Below are 16,307 nucleotides of genomic sequence, written 5' to 3' on the forward strand. Positions count from 1 at the left end.
TGACACATGGGTCGAAAAGCTGATAGTTAGCATGTATGCTCCTAGCAGTGACACTTGACAAGCCTGTAAGAAAAATCTGCAATTTTTATATTTTTATATAAATGTTTTATATACATTTTCAGCAAAACGTATGTATATGAGTAACAGGCTGCTTAAAACCATTAATAACCTCAGGAGTATTGCGACGGGCTCGCACTAAGACCCAGGTGGCAACCTTTCTTTGTGGTTGTCTTTTGAGCCAATGAGGAGGCCGCTTCCGCAGCGGAAATACGGGAGATTGTTGCCGGAAGTGAGCTATCGGAGAGGCGGACAGAATGGTCTGTGAGAAATGTGAGTGATCCCGGGGAGCGCGGCCCGGGCAGGACCAGACTCCGGGGATTGAGGGTGGGAGGCTCCGGTGTGGTTGTGTGTTTCTCACGGACCTGCCCTCTGCGCGGCCCGGCGCTACAGCAGCGATCGCCGCCGGTGACTGCCCCGTTAAACCTGCGGCCTGTGATTTTTAACTACATCGACCGGCGGCTCCAGTTTTCTCCTGTGTTACTAGTCCGTAGCCACTGGTGTCGATTTGGTGACAACTTTTTTTTATTCCTTCCTGGGATGTGGGCGTCGCTGGCAAGGCCAGCATTTATTGCCCAAATCTAATTGCCCTTGAGTAGGTGGTGGTGAGCCGCCGCCTTGAACCGCTGCAGTCCGTGTGGTGAAGGTAATCCCACAGTGCTGTTAGGGAGGGAGTTCCAGGATCTTGATTGTCCTTGGAGTTGTACTCATCCAGGCAAGTGGAGAGTATTCCATCACCCTCCTTACTTGTGCCTTGTAGATGGTGGAAAGGCTTTGGGGAGTCAGGAGGAGAGACACCGCAGAATACCTAGCCTCTGACCAGCTCTTGTTGCCACAGTATTTATGTGGCTGGTCCAGTTAAGTTTCTGGTCAAAGGTGACCCCAGGATGTTAATGGTGGGGTATTCGGCGATGGTAATGCCGTTGAATGTCAAGGGAAGGTGGTTGGACTCTCGCTTGTCATTGCCTGGCACTTGTGTGACACAAATGTTACCTGCCACTTATAAGCCCAAGCCTGAGCATCGTCCAGATCCTGTTGCATGCGGGCATGGACTGCTTCATTATCTGAGGAGTTGTGAATGGCACTGAACACTGCAGTTGTCAGCGAACATCCCCATATGTGACCTTATGTTGGAGGAAAGGTCATTGATGAAGCAGCTGACGATGGTTGGGCCTAGGACACTGCCCTGAGGAACTCCTGCAGCGACGTCCTGGGGCTGATTTTAACTACATCGGCCAGTGGCTCTAGTTCTCTCCTGTGTTACTGGTCCGTAGCCACTCCTCACACTGGCCCACAGAGCACTGGTGTCAATTTGGTGGCAACTGTCTCTGCCGCATCCCTCCCTTCCACCAAGCCAAGTCTCCCCCCTGCTCTAGCCCTGAACTCGCATCTTTAGTTTCTCCCCTAGCTCCCCTCATGCCATCTCCAAGCTCAACTTGTCAGTGAGATCCACCTCTTGCTTCTTTGACCCTATTCCCACCAAACTGCTGACCACCTTACTTCCCTTCAGCTGATCTTGTTAACAGTTCCCTCTCCTCGGGTACTGTCCTCCTCACCGTCAAATCTGCCGTCATCACCCTCTCCTTAGAAAACCCACCCTTGATCCCTCTGTACTTCCAAACACTGCCCCATCTCCAGCCTTCCTTTCCTCGAGAAATGTTGATGTCTGTGGCATCTCTTATCTTTTAATCATAAAGAAAGAACTTGTATTTAAAAAAAACTTTTCATGTCCTCGAGACATCTCGGTGTCTCCCAGTCAATGAATATGGATAAGATTCCCAATGTTTCCCCTTTATTGGTGGGTCCATTTAATTTATTGTTTATGTATTGCTATATAGGTGAAAAGAAGCTGGGAAGAGTTATTACTCCAGATACTTGGAAAGATGGATCAAGAAACACAATGGGTACAAACCAAATTCAGTTGCTGCATTGGATTTAAATTATTTTTATACTCTTTGGGAGCATGTCTTTTTAACTTAAGTTGCAATTTTATTTATACAGAAAGTGGTGGTCGCAAGATCAATGAAAACAAGGCTTTGACTTCTAAAAAAGCAAGGTTGGTATAAAGCTACGTTTTCAAAGATAAACTTGTCCCTGAATGTTGACGGTGCACACAGGTTTCTGCAGGTACTGGCAACACTCCAGTACCCGGCTCACGTGGTCATTTTTAATGTATGAGCTTGGGCAATGTGTGTTTCTAGCAACTTGGTTGTGGATAGCAACACAGCCAATCAGTCCTCATTATGTAGATATATTTTTTTCAGCTGGATTGCTGGGTAAAGATCGGGAGTGGGAACCCTGGCTGAATTGTGGATTGACCGCAGTGTTCCAGCTGCTGATTTGACTCAGGTTAACTAACCGCCTGGACTAGGAATTGAACCTGGGACCATTTGATCTGTATGCTTGGTACTGTGTTTAAATAGGATTCATTTGTTTGTATGCTTTTTTTGAATGATTTTGAGAAACATATTTGCACTATCATAATTCTATAATTCACAGAAGGGTGTGCCTTGTGACACTGCTAAAAGGTTTTAAATTTTAACCTAGTGTTGATTTTCAATATTTACATAGTTTGTATATGTAGCAGTGAATAATAAGTTCTCTAAGAAAAGCAGCCGACTTGAGGAATTCACATTACTAAATTGTTTGAGTTTCACTCTTGTGATTTTTAATGTCATCTAAACTTTTCAGTGTTTCGCATCTCTTATTCCTCATCTATATGCTGTCCCTTGACAACATTATCCAAAGACATGGTGTCAAGTTCCACATGTACGCTGATGACACCCATCTCTACCCCACCACAACCTCTGTCAACCCACTCCACGGCCTCCGTGTTGTCAAGCTGCTTATTTGACATCCTAGATAAGCTGCAATTTTCTTCAGTTAAACATTGGAAGGACCAAAGTTATTGTCTTCGTACCGCCCTGCGACAAATTTGGTTCCCTCGCCGCCGATTCCATCCCTCTCCCAGGTCACTGAATCAGACTTTGCAACCATGGCGTCCTATCTGACTCCAAGCTGAGCTTCTGAAACCACATCCACTCCATCACAAAGACCGTCTACTTCCACCTCTAACATTCTCCGTCTCCGCCCCTGCCTCAGCCATCTGCTGCTGAAATCCTCCAGCCCTGCAAACCTTCGAGAGCTCTGCGTTCCTGCAACTTTGGCCTCGCACATCCATCACCCCCCACCATTAACGGCGGTCCCATCAGCCGTCTTGGCCCTAATGTATAGAATTCCCTTCCTAAACGTTTCCGTCTCTCTACCTCCTTTAAGACCCTGTTTAAAATCTTTTTGACCAAGCTTTTGGTCTTCCCTCCTAATTTCAATGTCAATTATTATCTGATTGCGTTTCGGTCAACCACCTTAGGACGCTTTCTTAGTTAAAGGTGCTATATAAATGCAAGTTGTTGTTTCAACCTTCAGCACAAAATATAAGCCAGCTATATTTTTAAACTCGTATGCCACTTTTCTTTTTTTAAAAAGGTCAGTTTTCCCAAAACAAAATGTCTTAAAACATCAACAACAACCTGCATTTATATAGTGTCTTTAAAGTAGTAAAACGTCCCAAGGTGCTTCACTGGAGCATTATACCAACCCACATAAGGAGATATCGGGACAGGTGACCGAAAGCTTGGGCAAAGAGATAGGTTTTAAGGAGCATCTTAAAGGAGTAGAGAGAGGTATTGAGGTTTAGGGAAGGAATTCCAGAGCTCTCGGGGCCGAGGCAGCTGTGATGAAAATCGGGTATGCACAAGAGGCCAGACTTGGAGGAGCGCAGAGATGTCGGAGTGTTGTAGGGCAGGAGGAGGTTACAGAGATGGGGAGGGGCAAGGCCATGGAGGGATTTGAAAACAAGAATGGGAATTTTTAAATCGAGGTGTTGCTGGACCGGGAGTCAATGTAGGTCAGCAAGTACAGGGGTGATGGGTGAACAGGATTTAGCGTGAGTTAGGATACTGGCAGTAGAGTTTTGGATAAGCTCAAGTTTATGGACGGTGGAACATGGGAGGCCGACCAGGAGAGCATTGGAATAGTCAAGTATGCAGTTCACAAAGCATGGATAAGGGCTTCAGCAGCAGATGAGCTGAGGCAGGGGCAGATATGAGTGATGTTACGGAGGTGGAAGTAGGCGGTCTTGGTGATGGCGAGGATATGGGGTTGGAAGCTCATCTCTTGGTTAAGTAGGAGGCCAAGATTGCGAACGGTCTGGTTCAGCCTAAGACAGTGGCCAGAGAGAGGGATGGAGTCGGTGGCTAGTGAGCAGAGATTGTGGTGGGGACTGCAGACAATGGCTTTGGTCTTTGCAATATTTATTTGGAGGTAATTTCTGCTCATTTCTTACATAGGAAAGTACAGGACCAGAAAAGACTCTGCAGTCCTTTTGTCAGGGACAGATTGGCACGAAACGTCAACTCAAATTTCTCTCCACGGATGTTGCCTGACCTGCTGAGATTTTCCGGCATTTTCTGTTGTTATTTTGGATTTCCAGCACCCGCAGTATTTTGCTATTTTGTATTAGAAGGCATCCCAAAAGATGGGATAATAAAACAGATAGGTGCTGCATGGTTAGAAACATAGAAACATAGAAGATAGGAGTAGGCCATTCGGCCCCTCGAGGCTGCTCCGCCATTCAATGAGATCATGGCTGATCATCCAAATTCAGTACCCGGTCCCTGCTTAATCCCCATACCCCTTGATCCCTTTAGTCTTAAGAAATATATCCAACTCCTTCTTGAATATATTTAATGAATTGGCCTCTACTGCCTTCTGTGGTAGAGAACTCCACAGGTTCACCACTCTTAGGTTGAAGAAATTCCTCCTCATTTCTGTACTAAATGGCCTACCCATTATCCTTAGACTGTGACCCCTGGTTCTGGACACCCTGACCATCGGGAACATCCTTCCTGCATCTAGTCTGTCCAGTCCTGTCAGAATTTTATAAGTTTCAATGAGATCCCCTCTCATTCTTCTAAACTCCAGCGAGTACAAGCCCAATCGACCCAATCTCTCCTCATACGTCATTCCTGCCATCCCAGGTATCAGCCTGGTGAATCTTCGCTGAATTCCTTCCATGGCAAGAACATCCTCGGATAAGGCGACCAAAACTGCACAGAATACTCAAGGTGTGGTCTCACCAAGGCCCTGTACAACTGCAGCAAGACATCCTTGTTCCTGTACTCAAACCCTCTCGCTAGGAAGGCCAACATACCATTTGCCTTCTTAACTGCCTGCTGCACCTGCATGCTTACCTTCAGCGACTGGTGCACAAGGACACCCAGGTCTCGTTGCACTTCCCCTTCTCCCAATCTATTGCCATTCAGATAATAATCTGCCTTCCTGTTTTTGCCACCAAAGTGGATAACCTCACATTTATCCACGTTATATTGCATCAGCCATGCTTCTGCCCAATCACCCAACCTGTCCAAATCATCCTGGAGTTTCTCAGCATCCCAGGAAGTCCGCATTAATAAGAGGAAGTCCGCATTAAATTGTGGGAGAAATTGTGTCTTGCCGAAAAATCTTTTAGTTCTGAGGAAATTACGATTTTGTTGATGAGAATTTCTGTGGATGTGATATATTTTGACTGCAGTAAAGCTTTTAATACTCTGCTACACAAGTAATTAATCCTCAAGGCAGTATATTGCATCCGCAGAAATTCTCTTCCACAAAATCATAATCTCAAAGATCTAAAAGGTTATTCGACCAGACCTTCCTCCCACAAATTAATGCTGACTCCCTCTTACCATGCAGCATCTATCTCTGTTTTATTATCCCATCTTTCGGGATGCCTTCTAATCTCTCTCTTAGGCAGTCCCTCGGAACCGAGGATGGCTTGCTTCCGCATTAAAAGTGAGTTCTCAGGTGACTGATGAGTCCAATGCGGGACCTACAGTCTCTGTCACCGGTGGGGCAGACGGTGGTTGAAGCGGCGGGTGAGTGGGGTGCTTGGGTTGACGTGTGCTGTTTGCGCTTGGCTTCCGCTTGCTCCCAGCGAAGAGACTCGAGGTGTTCGGCGCCTTCCCGGATGCTTCTCCTCCACTTTGTGCGGTCTTGGGACCAGGGATTTCCAGGTGTCAGTGGGGATGTTGCACTTTTTCAAGGAGGCTTTGAGGGTGTCCTTGAAGCATTTCCTCTGCCCACCTGGGGCTGTCTTGCCGTGTCGGAGCTCCGAGTAGAGCGCTTGTTTTGGGAGTCTCATATCGGGCATGCGGACAATGTGACCCGTCCATCGGAGCTGATCGAGCGTGGTCAAAGCTTCAATGTTGGGGATGTTGGCCTGAGCGAGAACACTGATGTTGGTGCGCCTATCCTGCCAATGGATTTGCAGGATCTTGCGGAGGCAGCGTTGGTGGTACCTCTCCAGTGCTTTGAGGTGCCTGCTGTACATGGTCCATGTCTCTGAGGCATACAGCAGGGCGGGTATCACTGCTGCTCTGTAGACCATGAGCTTAGTGCTGGGTTTGAAGTCCTGGTCTTCAAACGCACTCTTCCTCAGGCTGTAGACACTGTAGACACAATTAGGCCCTCTGGCCTGTACTTTCCCAGTTTGTCCCTATGCCCCTTTTTTAAAGATTGGTGTTATTTTATCTATTTTTATTCCTTGGACATGACTCATTTGTAATAATTCCCTAAAGATAATGGGAACGATGTGACTAATTTCACTGGGCAATTCTTTAAATATCCTTGAACTTCATCCAAGCCGGGTGCCTTCTCTTCCCTTAACTTACTAGCCTATCAGTGACTGACTTATTTGACATTTCTATTTCCATCAGTATTTTCTCCATTCCTTCTGGAAACGTAACTTCTGTGAAGACACAAAGATTAGTTTACTGTGTTTGCTGTGCCTTGATATGCAACCTTTGGGATCTCTCACAGGCCCCACCCACTATTTGCTTTTTATTACCCACTTGCTGTGAATAAAGAAATGTTTGACATTTCTTTTCTTTTAATATTTAATGTCCTCTGCTTTCCTAACCTTACTTTTGATTTAGGCTCTTCTGACTAATTTTTTAACTTTCTTTACCTGCTCTTGTATTTGTTTTGCTCCACTATAGTTTGTTTATTTTAGGAACAAACTCATTTTTGCTCTTATTCCCCATGTTGCTTCCACTGTTGCCCACATCAATCCTTTCCCTCCGATATTCTTCTCCCCTAGTGGGATGTGGCAGTTCTGTACTACGTAAAATATTTCTAAACTTCTAAGCCACTTCCACGCCTTTTCCCTCAAACAGTACTGTCCAGTCCAGTTTCCTGAGCTCACTCCTTGTTCCCTTAAAATCTGCCTTTCTACAGTCTTGCATTCCGAAATAGTTAAATGAAAACTTAACGCGCAAAATAATTTTTTCCCTTTAGGTTTGATCCTTATGGAAAGAGCAGATTTTCAGTATGTCGTATCTGTAAAAGTGCAGTTCACCAGGCTGGATCTAATTATTGTCAGGGCTGTGCATACAAAAAAGGTACGTGTTGGCCATTTTGATTTTGTTTTAATCATTTTGAGATAACAATATCAAGTTAGATATATTTCTTAAGGCTAAAGGGATCAAGGGATATGGAGAGAAGGCAGGGACAGGATACTGAATTTGGATGATCAGCCATGATCTCATTGAATGGCGGAGCAGGCTCGAGGGGCCAAATGGCCTACTCCGGCTCCTATCTTCTATGTTTCTATGTAATATACAGGTAGACTATCCTTTATCTGAAAACCTCAGGACCAGCCGTGTTTCGGTTTCCGGAAAATTTCGGATTTCGGAAGGTATTTTATAAGACTGGGAAATTTGTTGGGGGTGGGGGTCGGCGGGGGGTCGGGGGTGGGGGTCGGCGGGGGTGGGGGTTGGCGGGGGTCGGGGTCGTGCGCACGACTTACGCTGAATGAAAACACTTTCGGTTTTCAGAGGTTTTCTGTTTTCGGAAGTGCGGATAAAGGCTGGTACACTATCCCTTATCCGAAAAGGGGGGGGTCGGGGGTGGGGGTCGGCGGGGGGGTCGGGGGTGGGGGTCGGTCGGGGTCGTGCGCACGACTTACGCTGAACGAAAACATTTTCGGTTTTCAGAGGATTTCGCTTTTCGGAAGTGCGGAAAAAGGATACACTATCCCTTATCCGAAAGGGTGGGGGGGGTTCGGGGGGGGATAAAAGAATATCGGACAGGCCGCTGTATTGTTGGGTTCACTCTCCCGGTATACCTCCTTCACACTGCCCGGCTCGGCCTGCAATCTCCTACCCAGGAGGGAACTCAGTGACCCTCTGCCCTGCTCAGCGTAAGTCGTGCGCCACTCTGGTCATGTCGTGCGCACGACTTACGCTGAACGAAAAAACCTTCGGTTTTTAGAGGGTTTCGGTTTTCGGAAGTTTGGATAAAGGGTAGTCTACCTGTACTCGTCTACGGGGAAAAACTCATCAATTTAAACTGGTATTTATCATTCAGGAGATTGTGTTGAAAATGTTTGTGGAGTGCTGTCAGTGTAGCTGAAAATGATATTTGCAGTAATTTTAGAATAGTTTCTGTTTAATCAGAATTCTTTGCTTCCAAATGTATGTAGTAGACATTTTTATAGTCTGCTGCTGTTTTAAGTAAAGCATTTCTATCTCTTGCAGCAATATTTTCCAGCTAATTAATTTTTGTTCATTCCTACATAAAAAGGAAAACTTCAAAAATCATATGTTTTGTCATCTAAACCAGTCAGTTAAATTACGGTTGAAAAGCAAAAAAAAAAACCTGCAAATGTTGCAGGTATGAAACCCAACAAGAAAATGCTGGAAACCCACAGTAGGTCAGTCAGTGTTCTTGGAGAGAACAGACGGGTCAATGTTTTAGGCCAGGCCCTTCTTCAGAATTGAATTCCTGTCTTGTTACTCTTTTGAGCCATCGATAATTCCAAATTTCTGTGGAGAGCTTTTGTGCAGCATTTCTACCCATCAATTTTATTAAAACAGAAACAGGAAATGCTGGAAACACTCAGCAAGCACATAATCTCTGCAGAAAAGAGACAAATTGATGTGTCCGATATGAACCATTCATCAGAACTGGAAAATGAGCAGCATTTCAAAAGGAACAAGGGGAAGAAGCAAAAAAACTCATTCGAAATAGAATGACCTGTAAAGTGCTTAAGTGAAGAACAGGAGCTGTATAAATGGCAGAAATTAGATAACCATAAGACAATAGGAGGCGTAATGAGAGTTGGGTAGGTTTACTAGTTTGTCTTGCTTCCCTTTCTACCTGCTTATCCCCTACTCTTTTTTAGCTATTCACATATACTGTCTCATACATGCCCTTTATTTCTTTTAATTTCTTTCATTATGCCTATTGTCTCCTGCTAATATGACTTATAATGTTTAACCATCTCCTTTACCGATCATTCTGCCACTAAGTTAGGTGGGCACAGTTAGTAGTGCAGATGGGAGCAGAAAGTTGCAAAGAGACTGATCGATACCAGGAGTGCAAAACTGGCAGATGGAGTTCAGTGTGGGGAAGTGTGAGGTCATCCACTTTGGACCTAACAACAACAACTTGCATTTATATAGCACCTTTTAACGTAGTAAAACGCCCCAAGGCGTTGCACAGGAGTATTTTAAGACAAAAAAAAAAGATAGATCAGAGTATTTTCTAAATGGTAAGCTAGGAACTGTGGAGGAGCAGAGAGAATTATGTGTCCAAATACAGAAATAACTAAAAGCTCGTGGATAGGTACAAAACATAACTTAAAAAGCTAATTGAAAGTTAACCTTTATCGCAAGGTGGCAGGAAAACAAAGGGTTAAAATTATGCCACCGTTGTTTAAAGCTCTGGTAAGACTGCATCTGGAGCACTGCATTCAGTTCTGGGCACTGCAACTCAGGAAGGACATGTTGGCCTTGGAGGGGGTGCTGTGCAGATTCACCAGAATTATATTGTGGCTAAAAGGCTTAAATTATGAGACTGGTTGCATAGACCAGTGGTTCTCAATCTTTTTGGTTGAAGGATTCCTTTTCAAATGGATTGGTAATCATGGACCCCCCATCTAAATTATAATACTGTATATAATACAATATGAAAGTGCTGCATTGTTGTAAAGAGTGTTTTAATAATGCTTTTAAGGGCCTGTACTTTGTCTTCATTGCTCCCATAGCAGGAAATGATGTTTCACAGATGTATGTTGTTGGGAAAGGTAGCGGCACCTTCATTGCTTCTTTTACCAATTCTGGGTACTGATTGGCAAAAGAACCAGTGGCGATATAAAGAAACAATTTTTTTTTTTTTTACACAGCGAGTTGTGATCTGGAATACACTGCCTGAAAGGGTGGTAGAAGCAGATTCAATAGTAACTTTCAATAGGGACTTGGATAAATACTTGAAGGGAAAACTTATTTGCAGGGCTATGTGGAAGGAGCGGGGGAGTGGGAATAGTTGGATAGCTCTACCAAAGAGCCGGTACAGACACGATGGGCCGAATGGCCACCTTATGTGTTGTATCATTCTATGATAATGGAGGTACTTGTCATGCCTTCAGTCATGAAAGGTGCATTGTAAGAAAATGCATTGTGAACTGATACTTTCCCACCTGTAATTTGGGTTTAATTGAATTTTTCCCACTGTGGATTTGCTTTAATTGTACATTGGTTTTTAACCAGGAAGTTTTAATGTAAGAAATCACACAACACCAGGTTATAGTCCAACAGCTTTATTTGAAATCACAAGCTTTTGGAGCGCTGCTCCTTCGTTGGGTGAAGTGGAGAGATGCATAAAAACACAGCTTATATAGTCAGAGAATAATGTCAGATGTTTACAGGTAATCTTTCTAACTGCCATTTATCACACCTCGGCAGAGCGATAATCACAGCAATCAAAGGTGTAAATGGTGTCCAAACAGGTTAGTCAGGAAAACATTACATCAAAGAACAATGAGGTGGGGACACAAGGGGTCAAATGTTGCAGATGCTGGGGTCTGTATGAAAAACAAAAAAACAGACAAAAAACATTTTTTTTGCTGGAAATCACAGCAGGTCCGGCCGCATCTGTGTGGAGAGAACAAGCCAACGACGACTCGAGTCTGGATGACCCTACATCAGGTGGGGTTACATCTAGCGTGACATGAACCCAAGATCCCGGTTCAGGCCGTCCTCATGGGTGCGGAACTTGGCTATCAGTTTCTGCTCAATGATTTTTGCGTTGTGTGTCTCGAAGGCCGCCTTGGGGAATGCTTACCCGAAGATCGGAGGCTGAATGTCCTTGACTGCTGAAGTGTTCCCCGACTGGGAGGGACCACTCCTGCCTGGTCATTGTTACGCGGTGTCCGTTCATCCATTATCGCAGTGTCTGTATGGTCTCGCTGATGTACCATGCTCCGGGGCATCCTTTCCTGCAACGTATGAGGTAGACAACGTTGGCTGAGTCACGTGAGTATGTACCATGTACCTGGTGGGTGGTGTCCTCACGTGTGATGATGGTATCTGTGTTGATGATCTGGCATGTCTTGCAGAGGTTGATGTGGCAGGGTTGTGTGGTGTCGTGGTCGCTGTTCTCCTGAAAGCTGGGTAATTTGCTGCGAACGATGGTCTGTTTGAGGTTAGGCGGCTGTTTGAAGGCGAGTAGTGGAGGCGTGGGGATGGCCTTAGCGAGGTGTTCATCGTCATCGATGACATGTTGAAGGCTGTGAAGAACATGGCGTAGTTTCTCCGCTCCGGGGAAGTACTGGACGACGAAGGGTACTCTGTTGGTTGTGTCCCGTGTTTGTCTTCTGAGGAGGTCTATGCGATTTTTCGCTGTCGCCCGTCGGAACTGTCGCTCGACGAGTCGAGCGTCATATCCCGTTCTTACAAGGGCGTCTTTCAGCGTCTGTAGGTGTCCATCGCGTTCCTCCTCGTCTGAGCAGATCCTGTGTATTCGCAGGGCTTGTCCATAGGGGATGGCTTCGTTAACGTGGTTAGGGTGGAAGCTGGAGAAGTGGAGCATCGTGAGGTTGTCCGTGGGCTTGCGGTAGAGTGAAGTGCTGAGGTGTCCGTCTTTGATGGAGATTTGTGTGTCCAAGAATGAAACCGATTCTGCGGAGTAGTCCATGGTGAGTTTGATGGTGGGATGGAACTTGTTGATGTTATCGTGTAGTCTTTTCAGTGATTCTTCGCCGTGAGTCCATAGGAAGAAAATGTCATCGATGTATCTGGTGTATAGCGTTGGTTGGAGGTCCTGTGCAGCGAAGAAGTCTTGCTCGAACTTGTGCATGAAGATGTTGGCGTATTGGGGTGCGAATTTTGTCCCCATGGCTGTTCCATGTGTTTGGGTGAAGAACTGGTTGTCGAAGGTGAAGACATTGTGGTCAAGGATGAAGCGGATGAGTTGTAGGATGGCGTCTGGAGATTGGCTGTTGTTGGTGTTGAGTACTGAGGCTGTCGCAACGATGCCGTCATCGTGGGGGATACTGGTGTAGAGTGCCGAGATGTCCATCATGGCGAGGAGTGTTCCTGGTTCGACTGGTCCGTGGGTGCTGAGTTTCTGTAAGAAGTCTGTAGTATCAGGCAACGGAACCCTGTGTGAGAACCTCTCTGGATACGTTGAGGGCATCCTGAAACCCATCGTACAGGGAACCCCCAGCTTCTGTCGTGGAAGCTTGTGATTTCAAATAAAGCTGTTGGACTATAACCTGGTGTTGTGTGATTTCTTACATTTGTCCACCCCAGTCCAACACCGGCATCGCCGCACCAGGAAGTTTTAAATATATTTAAACTCATTTGTATCGCTTCAGAGTATCTGTAGGGGCAGGGGATCGTGAACTGGCTGTACCGGGGAGTGTACCGACTGTACTAGGCTCCAATTCACCTTTTGTTTCTTCAGTGAGGCTGACACCTGGTGCCCACAGTTCGAGTCTGCGGACTCTTGTTCTCCGCTTGGCCACGTTGCAGCATCGGGAGCCGAGCTGCAGCAACTGCGAGCCGCCTTCTGCCGCTCCATTGGGTCCCAAAAGAAGCTGAGCAGCGGCCTGACGCACTGTGCCCCTCCCTCTGCTGTCTGTTGGCCGGCTGCCTCTATCCGACTGCCGCAGCCAATCCCCGCCAGGCATCCCGCGCCAGAGCCTGGGGTTGACATCACTTAGCAACCGCGAACACTTAACCATGAACACTCCAGAAGCCAATTCTATGCCATTGATTCCAAATGGCTTTTCTGTCAACCAGATCCTAAATAGGATGTTCAAAATTGTAAGTAGAATAGAAGTGACTTTTCCCAGCTAATTATTTTGTGGACCCCTGTAAAGTCTCTACAGGCAATGTTCCATTTGAGCTGCGCGGCCGTGCAGATCCCTGAAGGTCCCGCGCAGCCGGTGTGCCAGCTTTTAAATAGAAAAACTGCGCATGCACGGAATTTTGAGTGGCCCGCACAACCCATTAAAGGAGTCGCGCAGGCCAAAACAAATTAGCAGGAACTTTGTCTACACACCCCTAGAGGTCCGCGGACCCCAGTTTGAGAACCATTGGCTTGTATTCCCTTGAGTATAGAAGATTAAGGGGTGATCTAATTGAGGTGTTTACGATGATTAAAGAATTTAATAGGGTAGATAGAGCAAAACTATTTCCTCTGGTGGGGGAGTCCAGAACAAAGGGACATAACCTTAAAATTAGAGTTAGGCCATTCAGGGGTGATGTCAGGAAGGACATCTTCACACACAGGATGCTGGAAATCTGGAACTCTCTCAAAAAGCTGTTGAGACTAGGTCAATTGAAAAATTCAAAACTGAGATAGCTAGATTTTTGTTAGGTGAGGGTATTGAGGGCTATGGAGCAAAGGCGGGTAAATGGAATTGAGGTACAGATCCGCCATGATCTAATTGAATGGTGGAATTGGCTCGAGGGGCTAAATGGCCTCCTCCTGTTCCCATGTTCCTATTCTGTTTCTTTTCTTGTGTGTGTGGCTGTTTTTATCCCTATCCCTTGCTTTGTTCATTTAAATACTGTTTATCTGTACAATCTTCCAGTTCTGATGAAGGGTCTGATGCGCTATCAATTACTCAAAAGACTGAGGTTAAGCGAGTAACTAACAGGCTTTTATTAACAAGAGAATGAAGGTGTGCCTCGAGTGGTAGACCAGTCCAGAATACAGAGGGACTGTGGAGCGTCACCTTTATACCTGGACTCGTGGGAGGAGTCAGCCGAGGCATGTACAGACATGTACACAGTGGAATACAAACACCCACACAGGCAGGTATAACAGTGGTTTACCACAGGGTCCATTCCAAAATGTCAACTTGTCTGTTTTATCCACAGATGCTGCCTGATCTGATGAGTGCATCCAACATTTTCTGGTTTTTTCATATTTCCAGCATCTGCAGTATTTTGCTTTTTGAGCAATTTTATTATTTTGGTCAACTGAATTATCAAATGTTTGAACCTTAAACAGATTTTTTTTTGTTACAGGCATCTGTGCAATGTGTGGCAAAAAAATCCTGGATACTAAAAACTACAAGCAGACATCTGTATAACTTCATTTTAAAGATATGCTTATGGGTATATTGGCTGTCATTGAAACATCTGACCAATGTGTGCCGTGAGCACGTTAATAACTAACTCTCGTGTACCTGAATGAGATAAAGTACATGCATATTTCTAAAGCAAAAAAATAGCAAGTAAACAAAACTTCTGAACTAAATTTATTTGCTTAGTAGCATCTATTAGTGTGTATATTTTAATTTAAAAATATATATATATGTTAAAAAAAAAAATTAAAAAAAATGCGTTGTCACTATGTATGACTTTGACAGGTGGCAACATGTCAAATTGAAGTTGTGGAAACACAATCACCTGAGCTGTATACTGGCAAGATGTGAGAGCAGCGAAGTCCAGAGTGCACGATGGCACATGAGTTCCATCCATTGCCTGTGTGCAGTAAATGAAACTATTCCTGTGGCAGCAAGCACTCTGAAACTGGAGGTGCTACAGAAAATTACTGGGGAATTATAAAGACACAAGTGATGGACAGCTTTTATTGTAAAACTAGCTACCGTGTGATAGCAGTGACAAACTAAACTTTGGGAACTTCTTAGTAGAATACTCGATTGCTGGTTTGCTACCTTGGCTTCACTGTTCTAGATTGGGAAGTGAGAATATTCATCAAGGGTTCTGCAATTTGAGCTTTTTTCATTTCTGAAATTAGTATTTTGAGTTCAATTACAGAATTCCTGAGTGCTTTTGTAATCTGTTTAATTTTTCTTAAAATGTTATGTAACAGATTTTTGGTTATAACCTGTTTGGGGGAAAAAATAAAATAACTATTGGATCCAATGAGAGATTGTCACTCAGACTTGCTTTGATTGTCATTAATGTTCTTCTTTCATTGAAGGTGTCCTCCTCTATCAACTGCTGTTAACTCAAATTATCATCTTCAACGTCTGGCATGATCCAAGATCACCAGGATAGTTTAAAGCATTGCTGTTGCACTGATGGCCATGTTGCCTGTGTTCTGTACCTTTTCATCTCTGCTCAGAAAAACTTGGGTTAATCATCTGCCATTGTTTTGAACATTTCCAAAACCTTTGACAATAGTGTCTGGCACTATGCTCTTCTAAATAAGTTACCATCATATGGCTTCCGACAAAGTTATGTTCATTGCTGTCTATTTTTCCTCACATTCCTTTATCTTGTCTCAGTCTATTAACTTTTTTTCCTGTGATCTCTGGTTCCCTTTTGTCCTTTCCTGTTCTTCCTCCATGTCAATGCATTGCTTCATTCATCAACAAACCCAAACCAGTCCTGTGCTGATACTACTCAAAATTCACCATCTTCCTTCTGATTGTGCACAGCCTCAAGCCCTCTTGTGGATCTCCTTCATGGCTTTCAGTGAGCAAAGGAAATTTGTCTTTCAATTATTCAGTTTCCAATTTGTGGAAACTGTCCTGCAGAAAAATGGGCGCGTAGTGACAGAGAATTGTGACTTACTAATCTGGTTGGGCCCCTTCTTGTAACATGCACCATCCTGTTTTCAGCTTTGTTGTCTCACAGAATGTACGAGGGCTTAATTGAGGATGCATAATCCATATTAATGAGGGCTTTGCAATCCAGAACTTCATATGTGTTTCAGGTAGAATTCCTGCCCAATATTAAGTCTACTTATTGAAAGTGGGTGTTAAACAGTAGCAATATTATTGTGGCAACAAGAGCCTTTAAAGGTACACAGCCTTTTTTTTAAACTGACACTTTTTAAACTGAAAATACTGTATTTGCTTTCTAAGGCCCAAGCACATATTTTCATGCTTGAAGATTATCAAAGAAAGCATGATAGCAAAATAC

General features: G+C 44.6%; 1 protein-coding gene across 3 annotated transcripts; it reads left to right on the forward strand.

Annotated features, from left to right (window-relative positions):
* Positions 1-226: 226 nt before the first annotated feature.
* Positions 227-15,302, forward strand: cript (cysteine-rich PDZ-binding protein). Of its 3 annotated transcripts, none has more exons than XM_085980562.1 (5): positions 227-330; positions 1,896-1,961; positions 2,059-2,113; positions 7,414-7,517; positions 11,037-14,432. In XM_085980562.1, exons 1-5 carry the CDS (start codon positions 315-317, stop codon positions 11,129-11,131), a joined length of 336 nt encoding a protein of 111 aa, XP_085836688.1. In that variant the 5' UTR covers positions 227-314; the 3' UTR covers positions 11,132-14,432. The 3 variants fall into 3 exon arrangements, with proteins under 3 accessions (XP_085836688.1, XP_085836694.1, XP_085836695.1); XM_085980568.1 differs by lacking the exon at positions 11,037-14,432 and adding an exon at positions 14,439-15,302 and having other exon boundaries at positions 228-330; XM_085980569.1 differs by lacking the exon at positions 227-330 and adding an exon at positions 337-465.
* The last annotated feature ends 1,005 nt before the right edge of the window (positions 15,303-16,307 follow it).

Source organism: Somniosus microcephalus, chromosome 3 (genome assembly GCF_052327205.1).
Source record: "Somniosus microcephalus isolate GS21.2 chromosome 3, FLI_Smic_1.0, whole genome shotgun sequence".
Classification (NCBI taxonomy): Eukaryota; Metazoa; Chordata; class Chondrichthyes; order Squaliformes; family Somniosidae; genus Somniosus; species Somniosus microcephalus.